The sequence below is a fragment of the Mustela nigripes genome, chromosome 7, assembly GCF_022355385.1.
Source record: "Mustela nigripes isolate SB6536 chromosome 7, MUSNIG.SB6536, whole genome shotgun sequence".
Taxonomy (NCBI): domain Eukaryota; kingdom Metazoa; phylum Chordata; class Mammalia; order Carnivora; family Mustelidae; genus Mustela; species Mustela nigripes.
In genome coordinates, this window is record NC_081563.1 from 37,545,017 (window position 1) to 37,569,266 (window position 24,250).

A 24,250-nucleotide genomic window follows, 5' to 3' on the forward strand; every position below is an offset into this window, starting at 1 on the left:
ATAGCAGGTGAAATTGAATGATACAAAAAAGCTAAAGCAAATTTAGAAGCAGAGGAATGAAAGGGAGGTTAATTATCAGCATAAAGTATTAATATAAATTTATTATCATAATTACAGTGTTTCCACATATTACAAAAAGCAGGACTCAGACCAAAGTGCCTTGTTTAACTAAGTCAAACTCATTTAGCCTAAAAAATACTTTATTATTGTTAAGGATGACTGTTAAGGAATTGCCATAAATATAATATCATTTTATCATAAAATATATTTATAAATATATGTATACATAAATGATAATAAATATATAAGCTTTGCTTTCTTAAGGCTCAGTAGTTTCATTCAAGAAGTATTTTATTAAACTGATCTCATTGATTAGCATAAAATACTGTTGAGGCAAGAAGGATGTAAGTATCATCTCCTCCGTTTTAAAGATGATCAAACTGAGGTCCCAGAAACTTACAGTATTTGATTGAGGGTCCATCAGCAACTTAAAGGCAAACAGTTGGAATGAGATTCTAGGCGTATGGCTTCTCATTCCAACTGCTATTGTGGGTATTTAGTTTTCTTATGCCTCAGTTACTTAACCAATCTGTAATATGGGTAGAATCTTTTTGGTAGCCATAGTCAGTAGCCTCGGTTCTCCCAAGATTGTTATGAAGAATAATAATTAAACTGATTGCTAGTTTGCAAAGTATAGGGTGTTCTTAAATAACAAATAACTTTATATATTAGTGTTGTTTGCATTAGACCTTGCTCACTCTGTTACAAAGAGAGTAAATATTCATTTGGAATTACAAAGGCTCAGCACATGCTCAGCAAGTGACTAAGAGTAAAGGATTTGACTCCTCCATGTACATAGTACATATGGACTGTCAACACTTCACAAGTAAGTAGACCCCAGAGTCAAGTTTAGGTTTCCAGTATCTGAAAGTCAGTGATAGAGGGTTGCCCTTTTGCCATGTGCACCAGTTTTCGTTCCTGTGTGGCAATGAACAACTTTGGCTGGGCGACTGATGTGAAGTAGTTCTTCGTGCCATGACGTTCCCAGAAGAAGAGAAGGTTGGTCTCATCTTTGATGGTTTTGGGTGTCTCAGGCATCTCCTATGATAAGAAGAACAGAGATATGTTAGAGAACAAGATTCCAGACAAAAAAACTGGAGTGCACTCCCTGGACATTTGGCCTTTGTGAGAAATATAGCACTTTAGGACACTGACTCTGTAATATGATGATATAGATTCTTCTTTCATTTGTTCATGCAGCAAGCATTTATTACATGCCTATTAGAGTATGGCCCAGTCTACACATAATAGTTAATTTCCTTACTTAACTGGAAAGAAATCCAAATTAGTCAAGGATTGCCAATGACAGTAGTGTCTCACTATATCGTGGCAGGTAGAGTAAAAACGTTGTTCTTGTCCTGCCTTCATAAGCAGAAAGCACTTTGCATAAAACATGAACACTAGCAATTGAGATCTCTAAACATTTGACCACTAAGTGTGCAGTTAATATCTTAGGGAAAATAATTTATCATTAAAGATGTTTTTCTCCGTATTTAAGCCAACGATTAAAAGTTTACCCTCCCCGCCACTTCCAAGTATGTTAGGAGCTGACTCCTTACAATATAGTTTTTGACAATTGTATCTTTTTAGGCTGTACTATACTTTTGAGTATGAATAGAATAACAATACTTTCATGGAAAAGTGAAATTCACCTTTCAACTTGAGATGATTCTTTTGTGTTCTTTTTAATTGGAAGCAACTAATTATCCTTTTGAGCTTTTCTTGTCAACAAGGGTTTTCAATGGCAACAAGGAATTTATTTCCCAAACCCCTTCCTCTCCTAGTTTTTTCCAATCTTAGTAAATATATTTTCTCCCCCGCTCCTGTTGGTTCTATCTCTGAAATCTAACCGGTTCTGTCTACTTATTTCTACCTGCCTCACTACTTCCACTCCCATGACTATTATCATTACCACCTAGTTAGGCTCTTTGCTTTCTCCATTGTCTTCATGCTGATCTAGTCTCCATTTTAGAAAATATAAGTGAAGTTAGGAAATTTCCCTATTTGAAACCCTTTAATGCCTTTTCATTTTACCTCAAATGAAACCCAAATGCAAGGCTCTGCAAGCACTAGCCTCTGCTTATCTTTCCTCCTTCTTTTGTGCCCCAGTTTTAGAGTGTTCCCATTGATTTCTGAACCTGGCATTTTAAACTATTGAAGCTCTAGGTCCTAGATGACCTCAGATCCCTCTCTTTGGAATGCTTACCCTCACCTGCCCTCTTATACCATGCTCCTTCCTACCAGGAGATCCCATTCCCACAGGGAACTCTATGTAAAAAGCACTCTCCAATTTTTCTCTATCTCACCACCCTATTTATTTGCTTTACAGCATCTTGTACTTCTTGCTGGTGTTTGGCTTATCTACTGTCTGTGTCCCCAAGAAGACCAAGTTCTATGAGGCTGGGGACTTTGGCTCACCATGGTCTACACAGCTGTTGACACTATGTTTGAATAATCGAAGCCTCTCAATAAATAATGCCTGTTGAATGAATTCATGAATGAAGCTACTGCCCTAGTCTGCAGACATCACTTTTACCTCACTTCATCCAGTTAGAGAAATACATAGCACCTACAAAAATTCCGGTTGGAGTTGGGGGTCTGCATTATACATTTACTAAATAAGAGTCACCTACTTACCAGCAACTTAGGAGTAAACATCTAAGGCTGTAGTGGGCATGTATGTGTCTATGTTTGAGGGAGAGGTGGTAGTGGAGATGGGTCTGGGAGGAGGGGTAATGCTGACACCGGTGAAGAGAGAGAGGCAATGGAGTCAAAAGGCCAGGGCTTGAGTCTTGGCTCCCTGTTTTTTGTTTTGCGCCCACTGGCAGGTGATTAACCCTCTCTGCTCCTAGTTGACTTGAGTATCTTGCAATCAGGTCCTATTGTCCTAATACCTACCATCATATAGATGAGATGGAAATTGTTAGTAAGGTTCAAGATGGGTGGAATAAATGGATGCCCTGGGATGGGAGGTGACTAGGGTCAGGCAGGGTAAGGAAAAAGAAGGAAGAAGGGAATTTACCTTTTATTTACTCTGGCCACCTCCATTTTACTTTCTCATAGATCCTGCCTAGAAGTGCCTCTGGGGATAGGTGAGAAGTAGCATGTGGAGCGGGTGGGCAGGTGGAAACTGTGATAGGAAGAGAAGAGGATTGTGCTACTCTGCTAGGGGTATCTGCCTATTTGGAGATCATTCACAAAGATATGGGATATAAATGAAGGTAAATTGGGGACCGAGAATGACTGACCTTTAGCAATACAGGTTCACCTTCATTTTGGGCACTCACAAACAGCCGAGTTTTTGAGATTCTTAGAGTCACAGGAAATTTAGAATCTTCTGAAGTGTAAGCCCCCATGTCAAATTTCACTGTCAAAGAGAAAAGCAAAAAAGAAAGTAAATCCATTGTATATGAATGAAATCAAGTGTTACGTAAATTGTGTGTGCATGTCTGTGTGTATCTGTATTTAAGTCTCCAACTATGGTGTAAATACCAGAATGGAATTCCAAACATCTTTTATCCTTTATAATGTCTGCCATATTTACTAGGCAGGTAAATACTTGGTTAGTGTCTCTGGAATTTTCTATGTTGAATAAATCCTTGGGGGCTATTTGTTGACTCTCTTGTAATTACATTAATGGGATAAGACCCCTCAACTTTTGAGCTCATGAGTTCATAATAACCTAAAATGGAGGGGTTTAGGGAAGCTGATACACTCCTGAAAAGTAGTTGTTTTCCTTAGAGAAGAATACTTAATAAGAGCTGTATAATTATTTATCCCTAGGAATCCAGGAGTTCCATTTTTGGGGTATGATCCAAAGAAATAACCTCATAGGGAAAAATTATATACACAACAATATTTGCAATAGAGTTACTTAGAGCAAACCCAAGAGACCAGCATAGTAACATGATTGAATATTCTAGTGTCATTAAACATGGCAAATATATATGCTATTTCAATATGTGGGGGAAATTTTGTGAAATAGTATTAAGTAGGAAAATACAGCACAAAATAATTTGTAAATGTCATAGAGTGGAAAGCATGTTATCTGAAGTATGCCCAACCAGAAAGCCCTGTTTGTTTATTAAAAAGTAGCCTCTTTGGAATTCTGAAACCAGTTTTGTATACTGAGGACATGTCCTGAAGCTAAAATATGTACACCATGGAGACTGGATTTGTGTGACGAAATTTCTTGGACACTAAATTTCATCCTCCAGAACATATTCTCAGCTTGTTGCATGTTTTGTTTCACAACTGTGTTCTCAAAGATGATGATTCTTTCTAGTTTGGTGTTATTTGTAAGTTTGAGCAACAGGCTTTCTAATGGAGAGTGATTGCTCCTTATTGGCTTCTGGGCAAATCTGGGTAAGTCATTTAATATTTCTGAGAGTCCATTTCCTCATCTTTAAAACCAAGGATAATAACAGCTGAGAGAACTGAAGGAGATACTTCCTCAGAGAGCTTTATACTCAGTGCTCTCAAAGACTGGAAACTTCTCTCTTGTGGAGCTTCCTGATTTGGCTGAAGCTCCTGTCCTTGCCCAGCATTTTACTGGGGGTTATTGTGCTTCATCCTATTCTAGAAGAATTGTACAAAGCTAGGAATCTAGAGAGGTTTATATTTTGAAAAAAAGTTTGAAAGAAATGCAAAACTAAGAGGAGGGGAGAATGACGGCTCTCCACTTACCTGCATCATCCAGATTCTGTAATGCGGCAGCCATGAGGTAGTTTCCCCCAGTTTGTTGAATTATACTTTGATTGAGGTTGTCATTCAGAATGAATTGTGATTTGATGATCCTCATGTAGTTGTATTTTTCATTGCTACGGAAGTTGTATGCTGCAGATCTGGGCTTCATGATTTCTAAAGCCATTACACAAGCTCAGATTAATGTCTTTGTATAAACACAGATGATATATCTGCTCTAATGCAAGCATCAGAAGTAGCTATGGAAGGGGCATTAGGAATATTTTAATCCAGGTGAAGAAACTGAGAGAGAAGAGAAGTCACCCTGTTAGCAGAAGTGGTTTCTAGGATTATCCTCATGGTTACTTACTTCTTTTTAAACTTCAGTTCCTCAGGGGGTAATTTTAAAAAAATAGATTATTTATTAAATATTTTCATTTTGGTTGTTTGGAGGTTTCTAAGGAAATAGGGAGACTGCTAGCATTCACTATTACATTTTTCAAATGAATACACTGAGAAAAAAATGAATTATATGTTCCTGAGGATACAGGTCTAAATGTCTACTCCCCTTTCTGGACAGTGGTGTATAACAACAGCTTCATAAATCCACATGGTTCTGAGTAATTTTATGTCTAGGAATCTATTCTAAGGAACTGGTGATAAAAATGAAGATATGATATGGATGTTATTGGATGGATGTTCATTATCTATTACTTATAATTTGAAAACCTGGTATCCAAGAATGCCCTTGATATATTGCTAAGTGAAAGAAGCTGAATATAAAATTGCATATAATCCTATTAATGTTTGTTTATATGTGTGTAGGTACATGAAAAAGACTTTAATTTGCTGATGGACCCTTAATCAAATACTTCAGTATTTTCTCTAGTCTTGGCAGTGGCAAAACTCTTAGTGTTTTTATTCTCTTTTTTACATTTTCTTGTATCTTCCTATTTTCTAGGTGAATGTGTATTAGTGTGTACCTGTTACCTTAAAAAGCTCTTATTTAAAAAATGTTTGGTTTATGTTTCATGTAGAGGCTTATAACAGTAGAGGCATGGGAAAATAAACCTGTTAAAATCAGAACTAAATTTGGTGTAAAGCTCTCCTGCTTACATACTATGTGACTTACGTAACTGAGCTTAGTTTCCTCCTATGTAAAATGAGAATGTAAGATTGTTGTGAAATGTAGAGATAATGCAACCATTCATAAAGTAGCAGTGTTGGTAGTATTAACAAAGGTAGTAGTAGTAGTAAGGAGGAGGAGGAGGAATGACAATACCTAATGTTTATTGGGTATTTAGGTACTAAGCATTATTCTAGTCCAGGAGCTTACAAGTATTGACACATTCAATCTTCACAACAAGTAGGGACTCTGATTATCTCCATTTTACAGTAGAGGAGACTAAAGCGCAAGAAGGTTAAATAGCTTACCCAAAGGGGCGCAGTTGTATCTGGAGGAATATAGCTTTTAAGTGGTCACCCACTAAAAGTTTATAACTGCTTTCTGCCGTAAGGATAAAAGTCACATGACCTTTACAATATGGCCACAATATGAGCCCATGAGGAAGTATTCTGTAGACTCAGGTCACTGGTCCTCTCTCCCCACTGGAGAAGGATAAACATTAATTTTCCTTCCTTATAGTCACCAAACCGATGCCTGGCTGCCCTCTTGTTCCTAGAATCTCGGTTTTATTTTCTCCTGTGTTCTATCGTCTCCATTTGCTTAACAATGGAAAACAAAGATATTATTTGCACTTGACTTCTTACCTTCTTCTGTATCATTGGTAATAACTTCCAGGTCATCATCAGTGATGAATTGATTTAAACTCAACCGTCTCTTCTTCAGAATCTTCCCGCTGGCTGCCACCATCACCACATCCTCCTTGAAGGTAAGCTGAGATGTCTTTGAGGTTTCAGAGGTTCTTAGAGACATGCAGTCCTCATGAAGTGGGTCATAGTTCACATCATAGAAGGATTTCTATGAGGAAGGAAAATGGAAACTGAGGGGCTACGTACGGTTGTTGAATGAGATCCCTTTCAGTAGAAGTTTTATCCAATAGATTTAGTGAGAAGGCTCTCTATTTCATCAATCTTCTCCTCCCCATTCCCTCTCTTCTTCCCCCACCCCCAACCCTCTTGTCTTTCCCTCCATTTCTCTCCCACCTTTCCCTTAGAAAATCTGTTGAGCATGGAGAATGTCATCAACTATTAGTGTATAGAGGCAGTTGGTCTCACTTATGATGAAGAAATGTATGTATCTGAACTTCTAGTGAGGGCGAAATAAAACTTTCTAAGATTCAAGCTATTGCTGTTTTTTCCTGTTAGAGAAAATACTGCATAAGATTGCAATCCTATATGTGGAATTTAAGAAACAAGGCAGAGGATCATAGGGGAAGAGAGGAAAAAATGAAACAAGACAAAACCAGAGAGGGAGGCAAACCATAAGAGACTCTTAATCTTAGGAAACAAACTGAGGGTTGCTGGAGGGGCCAGGGTAGGGGGGAACGGTGTGGCTGGGTGATGGACACTCGGGAAGGTATGTGTTGTAATGAGCACTGAGTATTATATAAAACTGATGAATCACAGAAATGTACCCCTGAAACTAATAATACATTATATATTAATAATAAAAAGAACAGCAGTCCCATCAGAATTACAGTCATTTGCTTACCTGACTCAGAGAGAGATGGTCAATTTCAGAACTGTATTCTTCATTTTCACTGTCAAACAAGACAATGAGAATGTAATTCTGTTTGTTATATCTCTGCTGTCACTGGCCAATGTATTTTAATGACCACATTAGCTTTGGGTAACACACACATAGTCATTATTGTCCTCTTTGAAAATTAAGGACTTCTATACATACATACATATATGCAGTAATTTGTGCCTCGCTAATTTGGAATTAGTAATCATCAGGACTGTTCTTGAACTTTACCTGTGCTTTAACTTCAAAAATGGGGGTTGGCTAAAAAATTGAAGAGCTGGAGTTGAATTTCAGGGAAAAATGTTAACCTCCTCAAGAGAGAAATGCTTTTTGAAGCACTTCATTTTAATTAATTTAATTTAATTTTAACCAAATAAGTCATGTGTTACACATTGCTTTCACGTATTCACTAAAACAGATTTAATAATTTATACTTGGGAACTATCCAGCAACATTTTGATAACGTAGTTTGTATTAGTAATGGGAATACCGTGTTTGTTTAACATATCCTATAAATTTTAATTTTATTCATTTATCTTTCCCTTATGTCTGAATGAGGTTTGGCTGTGTATGTACATTCACAGGCTCAAATTGCTGTGGAGCCATTACCTCTTCCAGATTGAGATCCAGATCAGAAGTTGGTTTCTCTCTCTGGCAGTTCATTAAAACCCATTACGGTATCATGTAATGTGAACCTGACTGAGGCTGTGTCTAAGTAGATGTTGAAATTCACTAGGAGACTAGTGACTAGGAGACTGTAAAAATAATTTCCCTACAATGGCTGTCTCCCTGTCAGTGTCATCTCAGTGTAACATGCAAGATGCTTACTTTTTCTGGATCTTTGCTGAACCTGCCCTGACTTCAGAGGTAGGATGCATCTCTAGACCTCTGCCAGTCTGGCTCCATGCTAGTTACTGTAACTGCTAGATAGATTCTAATATACCTTGATCCCCTCATTAAATTACAAGAGATAGAATTGATTTCCTACCTGTAACAGTTCTTCAGGTCCTTTTTGAAAATCTGAAGGTCTTCAAAAAGGTCAGGAACTTTGGCCATCTTGACTTCTGCAACAGAGAACACCAGTGGTTGTCAGCCTAGTCAGCTACCAACCAAACACCCGCAAGGGGAATCATCTCTGCTTTGTGCTTCTTGAGAAGCTTAATGAATGACTTAGCCTATACTCAGCATTTTCCCCATTCTTTTCACTCCCTTGAGTTATTTTCATATGTATCTGTCTCCTTTCTTAGACTATAAACTTCTTTTAGAACTTCTGTGTTCTTTTTGTGCCCCACCCAATGCATTGTATACAGTAGACATTCAATGAAAGCTTGGATAAATTAAAGAAAAAAGCCCACAAGAATAAGGTCTTTGCCTTATATAGATGCAAGAAAGGGACAGATTTGGAAATTTCTAGTTTTCCCCTAATAGTTTTAGTAGTAGAGACTCCCTCCAAGGGAAGGCTCGGCTGCGCTGACCAATGCCTTAATGTGAAACCAGTTCTTCTGTCCCTCAGCTCCCCATCAATAGAAAGAATTATTTTCTGAAATCTGACTGTGATCTAACTCACACACCAAACCAGGGACAGACAAGAAAGGAAGGAAGAAGCTTGTGCTTCAGAGAAGGCAGTTTGAGAGACAATGGCCAAGGAGAAAAGCAAAATATATTTTAAAAGTCAAAGATGTGATAAGGACAATACCTTTGCTGACTCAGGCGCCAATGAAATGACTCCCTCTCTGTCTGGAGCCCTAGTCGGGTTACTTCGCCTTTTTGTCTTCTGGAGTAGGCGTGGCCTGTATGCGTCATGGGGGAATTTACAGGGAAGAATTGTATTTTTTTTTGTTACTTCACCCGGAAACTGACCAAATAATGACAGATTACATGCTTGATACTAGTGTTGTTTGCAGAGATTCCAGGAATTTCTAACTTGGCTCATTTATTTATGGCTTTGCTCTAAACAATTATAATAAAGTAGTCTTAGAAAAAGAGAAGAAGGGCAGGAAATGTTAACTTTTTTTTTTTTTAGGTATTTTATTTATTTATTTCACAGACAGAGATCACAAGTAGGCAGAGAGGTAGGCAGAGAGAGAAAGGGGGAAGCAGGCTTCCTGCTGATCAGAGAGCCCAATGCAGGGCTTGATCCCAGGACCCTGGGATCATGACCTGAGCCAAAGGCAGAGAACTTTAACGCACCGAGCCACCCACGTGCCCCAGAAATGTTAACTTTCTAAAAATATATGGTTGGGAGGAAGAGAGAACTCCTAAAATCAGAATTCTAGATGGCCAGAGTTGGAGAGGAGCTTAGGAACTGTATTTTGTGTTTTAGCTTAATTTGTTTTTTTGCACCCCAGGGCTAACTATAAATTGATGGAATGCTTGGCAGCCCCTGGCAGATAAGGATTGGCTGTGAGGGAAAATGATCCATCTTTTCTGAAGAGGGACATTTGCAGAATAGGCATAAATCACTCTGAGTATGGGGAGACAGCCTGCTGTTAGGGCCCGGTAGGGGAGATAGAAGTGATAACCATTACTCTTCTGAATACTGTTGACCCATTTCCTACAGTACTCTCTGCCCTGGCCATATTATAGCAAAGTGGCCATCTGTCAGGGCCCAAAGGGAAGTCTGGTCTTTTCTAGAATAAACCTAAGGTGTGTGAGGATAGCTGTAGACTCAGGGAAATATGGACAAGGCCCTGGCCAAAAGCTGGTAGCTGCATTTGAGGATAGAGTTTGAGTGCAGGAGAGGGACTGTTATATACACACTACATCAGTGTTGCCTGGTTGTTATTATCAAAGTCTTTTTTTGGTATCCTAAGGCTGGCCCAGTTCAGGTGGTAGAACATCAGACTCTTGGCAGATAAATGCTGAAGGTCTCCTGTTTGGAGTTTAAGCAATGTAAATTTTTAAATTGAGAAAACAGATGGAAAAAGAGGGTAGAGGAGGGGAACAAGAAGGTAAAGAGAGAAAGGTAGGCACTGCAATGGAATATGGTATAAAAAGGCAAGACCACTCAGAACTGGGAGTGAAGTGGCTTGTGTGAATTGGGTAAAGTATTTTCTCTGGTCTCGTTTAACAGTAAGTAATGGGGTTGGTGAGATGATCATTAAGGTCTATCCTAAGTACAAAATCTCTGATTCTGGTTCTATTGCCGGTCAAGATCCTCCTGGTCTCAGACCTGGTCACAATCGTCATAAACAAGAGCCAAAGAAGTATTGTATCCTAGATGTAGACAATGTAAATTTAGGACAAGATTGGGGCAGATCTTGGATGTCTCAGGATGGATCCTGTTTGAATGGTGATGGTAGCCAATTCTCTATGTGGCTCTCCTTCTGGCAACACAGATATTAATCCTGGTTATTCTTTCTGCCTCCCACACATCTTGTGAGGCTATTACCAAGAAACAATTGCAAAGCACACTGTGAATGTGGGCTGCTATGGAGATGCAACTGAGCAAAAATAAAAACAAAGCTAATAATGGCTTCTGTCACTTGGGAACCTGTATAGTCATCATTGTAACACCTTAATTCACCAAAGAAAATATAGTTCTTATGAAGATATGGGTTTGAAAACTTCAACAGGGAGGACATTTTCAGGTGAAGGCCTCCCTTGAAACCCTGAAGATATTTAGTTTCTGGGAGGAATGTAGAGCATCTGTTTGGTAATCCAGGAAAAACATCCTTGGTTTTACCATTAGTGGTAACACCCGTTCTGGCCTATGCTCCTCCTCTGTTGTAGAGAATTAGAATTCCCTGAATGTGGTTGTTGAGTTTCTCAAGGACAGTTGGAATTTTTTAGACAGACAACTCAGGTTGAGGTTTCACTTAACTTTTCCTTCATCTGACCATTTTGGAAACTGGCTTTTAAGGGAAGAACAACATGGGTGAGGTTTAGAGAGTCAGAAGTCCTCCTTTTGTTTTGGGGAACCTACTTTTCTGTATGTGTGTACCAAGACTGACTTGTAAGTAAGCCCCATCATCGGACCAACTCCTCCTGGGGAATAGAGAGAGAAACGTGCTAGGTAGAGCTCTACTGGAGCTCAGGGGGTCTTTGGGGGCTGTCCTGTGACAGGAATTTTGGGTACTTCAAATACCCACCTCTTGACTCCGAGGAGACTTCAAAAACTTTAGTCCTTTTCCACCTAGATCATACAGAAAAAAAAAAAAATTATTGTGTACTTATTCTGTGCCAGAGTGCTTGTTAGTGCTGCGTTTTTCTCTCAGGATTTACAAAATTAGATATGCAAGATGAAATGATATACTTTAGTGGGTGAGTGGCTACACCCTATAAGCCTGGAGGTCGCAGGTCCAAAGCATCATAGTGGCGCTTTTCATTTGAAAACTGCTTTTACCTCACAAAGAGCTTTCCCTTGCTTTGTTTCACTGGCTCCACACTTAACCCACGGAGGTAGTGATTACTATCTCTTTTCACAGAGGAGGGCCCTTGAAGACATTAAGGTGGCCAACCTACAGTCACAAAACTGGCAGAGCCAGCTCTCTAACCTCAGGTTTCTCTTCCAAGTCCAATCTTCTCTTTTCACTGCATTTAGCTGCTCAAGTCTCTTACCTCCACTGGATGCCAAGTGATGGGCTGAAAGAGATCATTCTTGCAGGTCTTTTCAGCCTCGAACACCCTGTCGCTTATTGATTCAGTTTTTTTTGTTTAAAAGAAAAGATGAAGAAAAAAATGGTTTGAAATATCCCCCTTCCCCTCCCCTCTTCCTCCAGTGAAATCTCATTTTATTCTGTGATGTAGAAGAAAAGGGTGAAGGCGGTCAAGGTAGCTGAGTGCATGGTCAGTGATGGAGTCTGGATATGGACTTTTTTTTTTTTAAGATTGTATTTATTTATTTGACAGACAGAGATTACAAGTAGGCAGAAAGGCAAAAGGAGGGAGGGAAGCAGGCTCCCTGCTGAGCAGAGAGCTGAGCAGAGAGCCCAATGATGGGCTCGATCCTAGCACCCCGGGATCATGACCTGGGCTGAAGGCAGAGGCTTTAACCCACTGAGCCACTCAGGCGCCCCTGGATATGGACTTAAAGCTGTGTTCTTGCCATTGTACCATGAAGATGTTTACCACGTAAACATCTTTGGAAGCAACTTTAAAATCATTGCATGTAGTTGGATCTGACAGCCATTGCTTGAATGAAAAAATACAGCTCTTCCCTGTGAATTTTTCAGGGGGTGCAATTATTTGTTTTTAAGTTGTAGAAGGCCTCTTCAGGGGAATGAAGTATGCATAAACCATTGTTACATACAGAGACGATTGAGCCTTTTGTCTCAATTCATGCCCTATTTAATTATAACCTGGTTTTAAATTCTGTGGCAGTGGGTTGGGAAGGAGGAAACGACCTAACATAGTCTTCCAGGTGTTCTAATACATTATCTCATTTAATCTTTGCCTTAAACCTGTGAGGTAGGTATTCTTGTCACATTTTATAGATGAGGAAGTCAGAGTTCGGGGAGATTAACCAATCTAAGATTTTGAGTTTACCAAATTGCTGAAATGGAATTCAGACACCAGAACTTAGGCTCAAGCAACTACTGGGCTGTCTCTTTTACTTAGTGTGTGAATTCTTCCTTTTCTTTGCTCTTTTTAATTTCTAAGTTTTTCTGCTTTGTCTTGTTAGTCTGTTGAAGGATCTAGAATGATACATTGGAAGATGTACCTCAGACACTATCTAGGTTAAACTTTCATTTTATAAAAGAGGAAGCAGTTTCAGAGAGGGGAAATGTCAAGGCTGCAAGGTCACATGTAGAGTTTGTGTGAGAGTGGGAGCAAAAATGAAAACTCCCATTTCATGATTTCTGGTTCCAAATACCATACTACCCAGTGACACTGGCTCCTTAGCAAAGAGGGATAAGGTGGAAAAACAATGTCTCCCATGAATTCTCATTGATAAATTAAAAGGGGGCTAAAAAAGAATGAAACCCCATTCAGGGAGCACAACCAGCCATTGTTCTTGCTTTCGTGGAGGCTGACAGTGAAGACATTCAACGATAATCCGATAATCCCATAAAATAAGCAGATAAACAAATGAAGATAAGTTTAGTAAAGTCATAACAAAGAAGCTAGTCTTAGACTGGGAGTGGGTAGTTCAATGGGGAGGGAGGAGGGAACATTCCAGGATGAGCAAAGGCTGTGGGGATCAAATACATAAAAGTAGGGCATTGGAAGCTAGAGTCAGAGAGGCAGGGCCAGTGGAGTGGCAGCTGAGGATGATGAGGGAGGCAAGTGCTAGACAGTGAAGACCCTGTGTAGAGCTCACTAAGGTTTTTACCCATTCAGCTTTAGGTAAACTTTAGGCAAATGCTCTGGGAACTCAGCAGAGGGATGGCTGTGGCTTGGAGTAGATAGAGAAATTCAAGTTGGCAGAAACCTGTAGTGGGAAGGGACACCTTCATGTTGAGCCACCAAATCCCCGGTTAGCTGTGATTCCCTCTCGTTGCCTTAGCTTATTTCTGCCCTAATTTATGTGCTTTTTTGGTCTCTAAGTTTCCTTTCTCTCTCCTTTGGGATGGTCGTTCATAGGGCTGTGCTCTCTCATTGCCTTCTCCCTTGGCACACTGTCTTTCACAGATGCACTTAAAAATCAGAGTTCGTCAGAGAGCTTCCGTGTGACCGCAGTCATGTCTGGGCCTGTCTCTCACTTTTCTTCTTGCTGTCTAATTGTGATTACCTAATCAGAAGTGCATTTTAAAGAAATTCTCTTTTCTTTTGACTCATTTTCTTTACGGAGTCAGAGTTGTCTCTGGTCTGAACTTGTTTCACAATTAAAAAAAAAAACTTGGATTACGTTTCTGGATTCTAAACCATGATTATTAAGTAGTGCTAGGGAAATATAAAAAAATATAAAAAGAAAATAAAGCCTACAAACAATTAAATAACTAGAGGTATTCATTATTACTATTTTGGTGTATTTTCTTTCATTCTTTCCTTTTCCAAGGCATATATAGAATTGTTTTTATACAAATGGGATACTCTGAACATTTCAATATTTACTTTCCTGAAATCTGGGGAATGTATATCTGGTGGACTCTCCTTACCAAATATCCATTTGTGGGATTACTTGATAAATGTCTGTCTTCATTTCCTTGTCTCCCTTGCAGAGCTGGATTAAGGACCCATGGTTTTTTTCTGGCCAAAGCATTGTGAGCAGGAAATGAGACGTGATTTGTTAGACTTCTAGGCTTATGCAATCAAGGGCCCATGTGTACTTCCATCATCTTTAATTTCGACTGGTGCAGCAACTTTGGAAGTCGTCTTCCAGGTGGTGTGGCTGCAAATGTATGAGACTAGAACAACCTCGTTTGACTTTGCATGAGTGAGAAACAAATCTTTAATTGTGTGAAGTCACTGAGATTTCAGAGTTTGTTACTATATATAGTAATAAATATGTAACCTAACCTATTCTGACTACTACTATGTATAAGTATCTTTCCCTTCTCTATCACAAACTCCAGGGTCACATCACTTTATCTCAAAATTCCTCTTTCACGTAATCAATTCCTTCTTGGACAGAATTGTGTCTAGATTAGTATTCCTCTTTCCTCATTCTCCACTCTCTGGGAGGTGGATTTTCAAGTAACGTGAATCAAGAGCCCAATCAGATGCTTTCATTTTGACCAAATTCTGGGTCCAGACATAAAGATATAACAGTTCTGAAATTAAAAGGGCAGTGATAAACTGTTGAGTTAACGTCCCAGATAGAAATCATATAGTAATTATATTAAACATCTAACATTTATATGGTACTTTATAGTTTTTCAAAACATTTTAAAAATAAATATCAATAGAAGCATCCGCTCTGATGTGAAGCTGACTTATGCATGAAAATAATTAATAGCAAGGGTCTTATGCCCAGTGCATGGTTTTCTTCTCCCTCCTTTTGGTATAGATTCCTGGCTGCTGGGGAGGATGGGCCCCTGATTAGAGCAAGTGTGGCACAGGGCAGGGAATGGCAGGTGTGGCACACAGTGTGGTTGGAAAGGTGAGACTTGGATCTGGCTTTGACCCTAACCAGTTGCTGTGTGACCTACCTTTCTACACATTTCAGGGTTTTCCTTCTTTACAAAGGCAAGAGGTTGGACTGGATGACTACAGGGATTTTTGCAGCCATGGCTGTTCATTCCACACTTTATGACTATTCTGAACATAATCACATTGTCTTCGTGGTACCTCTACACTCTTGGGTATAAATAGAAACAAGTTCCATTTCTAGTATAGAAATATGTAATAGTTGCTGATAAATTGGAAGGAAATGATAATTTTACTCCATGGATGATGACTCAGGCTTGATACAGATGAAGGATCATCTGGAGCTTTGATCACCCTTAAGAAAAGGGAGTTTATGTGTCTGAATCAGAAAGTCTAGACAAGTTTTGCAGTATTTTGATTTAAAAAGATGAATATCCAAGGAAGAAATGTGATCTTACTTTCTCTTTTCTTCACTCTGCTGTCCATGGGATCTTAGTGCAGTTCCAAGGAGGTCATTATATCCCCTTCAAGGTTGCTCAAAGGCACTCTAGCTCCCCTGGGAGAGAAGAGACTGAGAGAGTCTAGACTCAGGAGCAGGACTTGGAGGCAGAGGAGAGCAGGAGTTACCACAGAGCAGAATCGCATGAAACCTTCCTGAAGCCAGCTTGGCAGTCTGCTTCATAGTGAAGCATTGTATCAGAGGCCATGGGGGAAAAGAGGTGGCAGAGAATTCCACTTGCCCTTAATAAGCTTTTAACTTGTGGGGAAGATCTGCGCAGATGACTACAGTGCAAACAGAATAAAAGAAGGCTTTGGTTGCCTCACCTATAAAACTGGGCTGGTGATTCTTACTTCATAGGGTTTTGGAAGGATTAAATGAGATTGTGTTTGTGAGAGTGTTTAGTTCAGTGTTAGTTTCCTTTCTTTTCTCTCCAAGTGTCCAATGTTCTCCTGATTCTATACCTTTGCTCAGGCTGTGACCCCTTTGGGATTTATCCTGTACTCCCCCATCCATGGAATTAGAGCTTTCTTTACTCCTCTAGTCCAGGCCCTTCCTTGGCACAGAATGGAAAACATAGATTAGCTGCAGGGAATTTCCAATGTGGCTAACCAAAAATCAGGTTATAGTTAAAGGAATTCTAAGTAGAATGCAAGTTGTATCTCTGCTGATGGAGAGGCACGCATGATCATAGTTGCAATTTTGAAGAAAGTGGTAGTGTGAGATGCTCTGGAGATATATGCAAGGGAAGTGGGAGGGGGGAGGGAGGAAAACCTAATCTAGTCTGAAAGGTCATGGAAAGTCTCTCTGAGAAGGCAGCATCATGGATGAGAAGGGTAAGATTTATCCAGATGAAGGTGTGGGTAGATGTGAGAAAAGAGGTTAGTGTCTTGGGCAATGGGAACAGCAGGTGCATAGGCCTGAAAGCTAGAAGGACTTTGGTATCCTTCTGAAACTTAAAAGGGCCAGGGTGGCAGAAGCCCAGGGACTGAAGAGCAAAGTGGCAGGAAATACGGCTGAAGAGGTGGACATGGCCAGGTCATGGGCAACCCTGCAAACAGGTTAAGGACACTGGATATATCCTGAAGGCAGTTTTGAAGTGTGTTAAGCAAGCGATTGGCAAAATTAGTTTTGTGTTTTTAAAAGATCTGTCTGGATTCTAAAGAGGAGAGACAGTGGGAAGAAGGTTAATGAATTGTCTGGGTGAGAAATGATGATGGCTTTGGACTTGTGTGGTGGCTGTGGAGACGGAGAGAAGTGGATGCATTTGAATTATTAGAAGGGTCAAATCATTAGGATTTGGTGATTGGTTAGAAATAGGGCATGAGGAAGATAGACAACTCAACAAAAAGTGCAGTCCCTTAGACAGATGAGATATTTGAGTTGTACATATTCTGGAAGCAGCAGTCAGGAATACCGAAGTACCATATTCTGAGAGAAATGCTGGCAGAATCGGAGAAAGTGGGGTGGACTGTGAGGATCCCATGAAGAAAATCCCATGGGAGTTGCATGCATGGATTTGAAACTTGGAAGAGTCAACAGGCTAAGGCATGGAGTCTTGGCAGTGGGCACGAGGCCCAGGAGAGGGTGTGGAGGTGAGGCACCCCCACCAGTCAGAGCTGTGCATCCAGGGATGGCAGTCAGGGCAACTGGGAAGCAGAAGACCTGCTTGTCAGGAGGAAATGTAGAATGTGGTGTCCTGGGAGTGGAGAGCTGACTGCCTCGTCCATCCGCATGGAGATGCAGTTGGTGTTTCACACCCTTTCCAGTGCAGCCGCATCATGGTGGGCTCTCATGTGGCATGACTTGTTGCTCCTTCTAGCTTCTTCTGACCTTGTTTCAGCACTTTCTTTTCAGTCACCAGTGTCCTGTTCTGTTCCCAGATCTTTCTTGACTTGGAGGAAAGTGATCTGGTAAACTATTTGATGTAAAATTTCCAGGACCTAATATGGTGCAACTTACAGACATATTTATGTCTTTTATTTTATTTAAAATTTTTTTAAAAATTTATTTGACAGACCGAGATCACAAGTAGGCAGAGAGTTAGGCAGAGAGAGAGAGAGAGAGAGAGGAGGAAGCAGGCTCCCTGCTGAGCAGAGAGCAGGATGTGGGACTCAATCCCAGGACCCTGAGATCATGACCTGAGCCGAAGGCAGAGGCTTAAGCACTGAGCCACCCAGGCGCCCCACATATTTATGTTTTTTAAAAGAAGAGCTTGGAAAAAGCAGGGCTTTACTTTGGGCCTGGGCTTCTGGTCCATGGAGAAAAGCAAATACATGGGCATTAAGCTGCAATGAAATTTAAAATTTAAAAAATTAAGACTGGGCAGTATAACACTTTATTCAATACTTGAATAAATATCCTTTAAAAAATATATTTATTTATTTTGGAGGAGGAGGGGCAGAGGGAGAGGGAGAAAGAGTCTTAAGCAGACTCCATGCTGAGCGCAGAGCCTGCCAGGGCTCTTGATCCCATGATCCTGAGATCATGACTTGAGCTGAAACCAAGAGTCGGATGCTTACTTAACTATGCCACCCTGTGCCCCTTGAATAAACACCTTAAATCTAGTTCAGACTAGAGATAGAAGAGGAAAGAAACATTTGGCAGAGTATTTAAGAGACAGAGTGCTGTGTCAGAATAAGGAGAAAAGATTGGAGAGGTAGGTGGGGGTAGGACCAAATTGTAGTGGGCCTTGCCTTGTGTAATGTCTGAACTTTCATTTATGAGCAATGAGGAACACCTGGAGTGTTTCAAGCAGAGCAATGATATGATGTAGGAGCCTCACTGTGGTGAGTTTAATGGATTAGGCCAGGAAGTGAGTGAAACCACGAGATTGGTCTGCTCCTCCTGGTGAAAGGCGGGAGAGCCAGGGCTGAGGGAAACAGACATGGGATGCTACAGTGGAAATGGACATGAAAGGCCCATGCAGGGAAGGAAGAACTAATGCGATATGTCCTGGGTGTGCAGGAGAGTAGAAAGAGGGACGCTAGGATGACATCAAGATGATAAAGAACTCGGGAGGAGGAAATAGTTTGGGGAGGAAAATGATGATTTAGGCTGTAGAGAGTTTGAGTCATCATATAGGATGGACTGAACTGAATAGGTAAGTATTTCCTAGATTTCCCCATATTAGTTAGTTCTGCTTTCTCCTTAGGCCCTGGAAATTTTTATAGTGGCCTTGCAGAGTTTGGAAAGAAGAAATTCTTAGAAACAAAGTAAAAAGAGGGAAGTGACGTATTCATCCTCTCATAGATTTGAGGGAGGGAACAGGATTTCCTCAAATGTTGTCTGAGAGGTAGCAGATTACATTTTAAAGTCAAACTCCAGTATTTAAAATCAGAAGGGGCAAGTGTGGATTGATTAGTAAGTAGTGTTTGGGAACCAATAAGCCATTTAGAAAAAGAAAAAATTAAAAAGTTACATTCTCTACTTCATACAAATTAAATTCCAAATAAATAAAAGGCTTAAACATAAAGAAAAGTGACATCATAAAATGAACAAAAGAAAATAGAGGCAAATTTATCTAATCTTGGAGAGAAATTTCCTTAGGATGAATTTCTAAAAGTGGAATTCAGGGTCCAATGGTTTATGGCACTCTATTGCCAAATTGCCCTCCTGGAAGGCTGTGGCCCTTTATGCTCCTACCAGCCTTGTATGGAAGTGCTCACTTTCCCACACTTTGACCAGTGCTGGCTATTTTCGCTTTAAAAACATTTCATTAATTTTCTGTTAATGACTTTTACCTTTTTTATTGAAGGAGTTCAGCTTTTATTGTTAGCTTTTAAGAGCTCTTCATAAAATAATAATGTAAACTGATAGACACAAATGAAGTAAATACGTATTTTTCCATTTTGGTCTGCATTTCGGTTACTGAGGACTATCTGTATTATGATTCCATTTTATAAAAACAAAAAAGACTGACTCTGTATCTACCAGTATGTAAATGATAGAAATATTTTGGTAGTGGGGTCAAAGATGTTTTTAATTTTCTTATTTGTAATTTTATTTTTAAAAATTTCTACAACAAACACATACTACTTTTGTCATTCTCCATTAAAGTCTAATTTAGCATTTTCTGTCCTCACTCTTCAGTTTCATTAAATGAAGTCTTTAGAAAACTCCTAGTATGTGTCTGACCATAGACTATTTAGAATTTGGGTGCTGTTTTCCTAGTTCCATCTCTTCCTCAGTTGCAACATTTAAAACATGTTGCAAAACATTAAAAAACATTTAAAACATTAAAAAATGTCTTTCCCAATTTTCTATGAAAATTTTATAAAGAGGGACGCCTGGGTGGCTCCGTCAGTTAAGTGTCTGCCTTCGCCTCAGGTCATGATCCCAGGATCCTGGGATCAAGTCCAGCATTGGGTTCCCTGCTCAGTCCCCACTCAGTCTGCTTTTCTCTCTGCCTGCTGCTCCTCCTGCTTGTCCTCTCTCTCTCTCTGACAAATAAATAAAATCTTTAAAAAAAAAAAAGGAAATTTTATAAAGTGATCTTCCTCTGGCCTTCAGTTCTTAGGAATTGGACTTCAGACTTCTTCTGGACTTCTGAAGTTGGCAGATTGGGAGGTAAGCTTCTCTTTATATTGGATAACTTGGTGGCTTTTTGGGTAGCAGACCCTTATATAAAGTTCTTCCAAAGTTTATCTCTCCCCAGCTGAACTGGCCTCATGCAAAGTGTTACTTAATATTCTGGGAAATCTTCCAACCCAACTCTCACCACTCTAATTGAGCTAGACTCTGGGACTCATTACTTTATCACCATCCACTGGGTTGCTTCGGTGCATTCTTTCTTACATCTAATTTAGCATTTTCTGTCCTCACTCATTCATTTTTCATCAATCAAAGTCTTTAGAAAACTCCTAATATGTGCCTGATCTTCTACCTTTTAGAATTTGGGTGCTGTTTTCCTAGTCCTTTCTCTTCCTCAGGGTAGGAGTAACTTCTGTTGTGTTCCTGCAAAGATGAGGGTGATTTGAGAAATGAGACACTTGTATCTTTGTGAAGCAGCCCACTCTACAGCTGGAAATCTCTGTCATTAGAATGTTCTTCCTCTGGTGGACCAAAAGCTATGAGCTACACTGAGTCCCTTCTGTTTATCCAAAATATGCTCTCAAAGATGCATAGATGTTCTGATACTGCAGGAGAGCATCTCAGCAATGTGATGACATCTGTTATATGCTCCCCTAAGCCTTCTCTAACTGCTCCTCACATTGCTTGCTTCTTCGACCCCTCATTGAGCTAGTTACTCTGAGCAGTGCAGGGTCCGTGTATCCAGGGCCCTCCTGAAATATGGTAGACTTTCAAATACTTTGGTGTAAAGGCAGTGTGGTTTGGCCTTTCTACTTCTTGTGGATTGGGTCTTAGTTGATCTCCAGTGGAGCAGTGGTGAACCAGATTTTTCTTTTTTTAAATCCTCAGCAACTTTGTCACAACCTTGTCTCCAGAGGCAAGACCAGGCCAAACCAACTTGTAACTAATTCTATTTACTGTAAAAAGACTCATCAATCAAGCAACAAGTATTTTCTCTATGATCAGCATTGTTCTGGGTGCTGAAGAAGATACCAATGTAACCCTAGACTCTCTGGGCCTCATTATCACCTATAAGAATGTCTAAAAAGAAAAAGACTGACCCTACCAAGCATTGATGGTGATGGTGAAGAAATAGGACTTTTATACACTGCTGATGGGAATGCAAAATGGTACAAACACTTTGGGGAACAATTTGACAGGTTCATAAAAAGCCAAACATGTAACTACCGTATGATCTAGCCCTTCCACTACCAGGTTTTTATCTACCCGCATGGAATAAAAGCGTGGGTTTCTACCAGTATTCCTACAGGAATATTCATAGCAACATTATTTGTCATTACTAAAAATGGAAACAATGCAATGTCATCAACAAGTGAATGAATAAACAAAGTATGGTACATTCATACAATGGAATATTATTCAGCAATGAAAAGGAATGGACTAATGATACATACAACAATATGGATGAATCTCAAAATAATTATGCTCAAAGAAGCCAGGCATGAAAGGCTACAATGTATATGATTTCATAAAGTTCTAGAAAATGCAAACTCATTTGTGGGACAGAAAGCTTCGGTAGTTGTCTTGTGTTAGTGTGCAGGGAGGAGGAGGGAAGGTTATAAAGGGGTAGGAAGAAACTTTTTTTTTTGAGGAAACTTTTGGGGGTAATGTGTACGTTCATTATCATGAGTGTGATGATAGTTTCACTGGTGTATGCCTATGTCACAATGATCAAATTGTATACCTTCAATTTGTGCAGTTTTTTTTTTTTTTAATGTTACCAGACTATTTGTAGAAAAACAAAGACTCTCTAGGCCTCACAACTATCGGGGTATAAAGGAATTGTAATAATAGTTCATTCAAGCTTCCTTAGCTCCTGTTCCCTTTTGACCAGGAACTTGGAGGCTCACCCTGCAAATCTTACCTTGCTTATCTTAGAGTCCTTTGATGCTATCTCACATATAAATCAGTCTGGCAGCTCCAGTTCCCACATGGTACTACCCCTGCTCTTGGTGAGAGCAGCCTGAGATGCTGAGAGAGCACAGCACTGGCTTGGTGCTGGGACCAACAGAGAAGGCTGGTGTCCACACCAGAGGCCTCTCTCTCCCAGAGAGGCTGTGTATGTATACAAGTATTGAAGCTATCTGCATTTGTGCTAAAGAGTAAAGAACACATTAACTGCTTCCCTCTGTGTCCTGGGTGCTTTTACATCCGTAGCTCACAGAATCTGGTGAAATAACTCCTACAAGCCCCTTTCTCCATGATTTCTTCTGCCTGAGCAAAAGCATCAACTAAAGAAGGATGCCATGCTGTTTTCTCAGGGCTGATTCCTCTGCAGGTTCTCCCATCCCTGCATACAGATCAGTTCATGTCAGTGAATGACTTCCTGATGCTTGCCCCACCCTCTCATCGGACCTGCTTGGACAAATCGTATGCAAGTACCAGTACCACCTAGGGTACTCCCACTCTGTGGAGAGGTTTGGTTCCTCTGGCAAACACCAGGGATGGAAGACTTTCCCCCGTTCCCACTGCCTCTTCCTAGGTTCCAAGTCAGGGGAGAAAGGGCAGACAATAGAGGGGAAGGAGGAAAGAGTAAAGAAATAGTTATTTTTCCCTTCCCAGAGCTATAGATTAGGCTGAACAGGGGAAGGAAAGAAACTCTGAATTAGGTATGAAATTGTGTTCTTCTCCCTTCTGTCCATTCCTCATCCATTCTCATCATGAAAATTTTCAAACATACAGATAGTTCTAAAGAATGGCACAATGAACATCTGCATAGCCATCTTCCCAAACCAAGAATCCTCAGTGTTTTGTCATATTTGCTTCATATGTGTGTGCATGGGCACATATGTGGGCATACACACCCACACAGAGACAGGCTAATGTTTGGTTGGATAATAATTCTAGGCTGAAATTAGTTTTCCTTTAGGATTTTGAAGGCATTGCTCAATTTTCTTCTAGTCTCCAATATTGCTTCTGATAAGTCTTATGCCATTCAAATGCTCAATTATTTCCATGTGACTGTTGCTTTCTATCTGGAATATTGTAGGATTATCTCTTTATCTCCAGTGTTCTGAAATCTCATTGGGTGGGTGTTTTTTCATTCATTATGCTAGATACTCAATGGGAACATTACCACCTGGAAACACTTGTTTTTCAAGTTCTGAAAATTTTATGAATTATTTGATCAAGTGCCTTTTCTCTCAGTTTTTTCTATCTTTCCTTTTCTCTGGAATCTCTTGTTTTAGACTTCAGAGTTTCCTGGACCTGTCCTCTAATATTCTCACTGATTCAATTCTGTCTTTATCCTTTTGCATTACTTTCTGAGAGATTTGCTTAACGTTTTTTAAAAATTATTTTTATTAATATATAATGTATTTGCTCCAGGGGGTGCAGGTCTGTGAATTGTCAGACTTACACAGTTCACAGCACTCTCCATATCACATACCCTCCCCAATGTCCATAACCCAATCACCCTCCCCATACCCCACTCCCCCAGCAACCCTCAGTTTGTTTTGTGAGATTAAGAGTCTCTTATGGTTTGTCTCCCTCCTGATCCCATCTTGTTTCATTTTTTTCCTTCCCTACCCCCCAAACCTACCCCCAAAACTCCCTATTCTGCCTCTCAAATTCCTCATATCAGGGGGATCATATGATAATTGCCTTTCTCTGATTGACTTATTTTGCTCAGCATAATACCCTCTAGTTCTATCCACATCATTGCAAATGGCAAGATTTCATTTCTTTTGATGGCTGCATAGTATTCCATTGTGTGTGTGTGTGTGTGTGTGTGT

The 24,250-nt window shown here is 39.9% G+C and overlaps 2 protein-coding genes across 3 annotated transcripts in view; one reads left to right on the forward strand and one right to left on the reverse strand.

Moving 5' to 3' along the window:
• The window catches only part of LOC132022476 (interleukin-36 gamma-like), a 162,380-nt gene that overhangs the window by 4,143 nt on the left and 133,987 nt on the right, over nt 1–24,250 (forward strand). For both annotated transcript variants that reach the window (XM_059407725.1, XM_059407727.1), the window contains exon 2: nt 6,545–6,635. The gene's annotated coding sequence lies outside the window, so the exon portion shown is untranslated. The remainder of the gene's footprint in view (nt 1–6,544; nt 6,636–24,250) is intronic.
• IL1A (interleukin 1 alpha) lies at nt 315–9,222 on the reverse strand. Its single transcript, XM_059407724.1, has 7 exons — nt 9,150–9,222; nt 8,442–8,517; nt 7,418–7,466; nt 6,514–6,724; nt 4,747–4,920; nt 3,309–3,427; nt 315–1,101 (listed from the first exon to the last, which is right to left on the reverse strand). The coding sequence occupies exons 2-7, from the start codon at nt 8,507–8,509 to the stop codon at nt 910–912; spliced, it is 813 nt and encodes a 270-aa protein (XP_059263707.1). The 5' UTR covers nt 8,510–8,517; nt 9,150–9,222; the 3' UTR covers nt 315–909.

Bases quoted from the DNA above. Each gene is read 5' to 3' on its own strand.
- IL1A (XM_059407724.1), bottom strand. From the start codon at position 8,509: ATGGCCAAAGTTCCTGACCTTTTTGAAGACCTTCAGATTTTCAAAAAG. The intron at 4,921-6,513 runs GTAAGAAGTCAA...TAATGGCTTTAG, and splicing joins TACCAATGATACAGAAGAAG to AAATCATGAAGCCCAGATCT. The intron at 3,428-4,746 runs GTAAGTGGAGAG...TCTCTTTGACAG, and splicing joins ACAGAATCTGGATGATGCAG to TGAAATTTGACATGGGGGCT.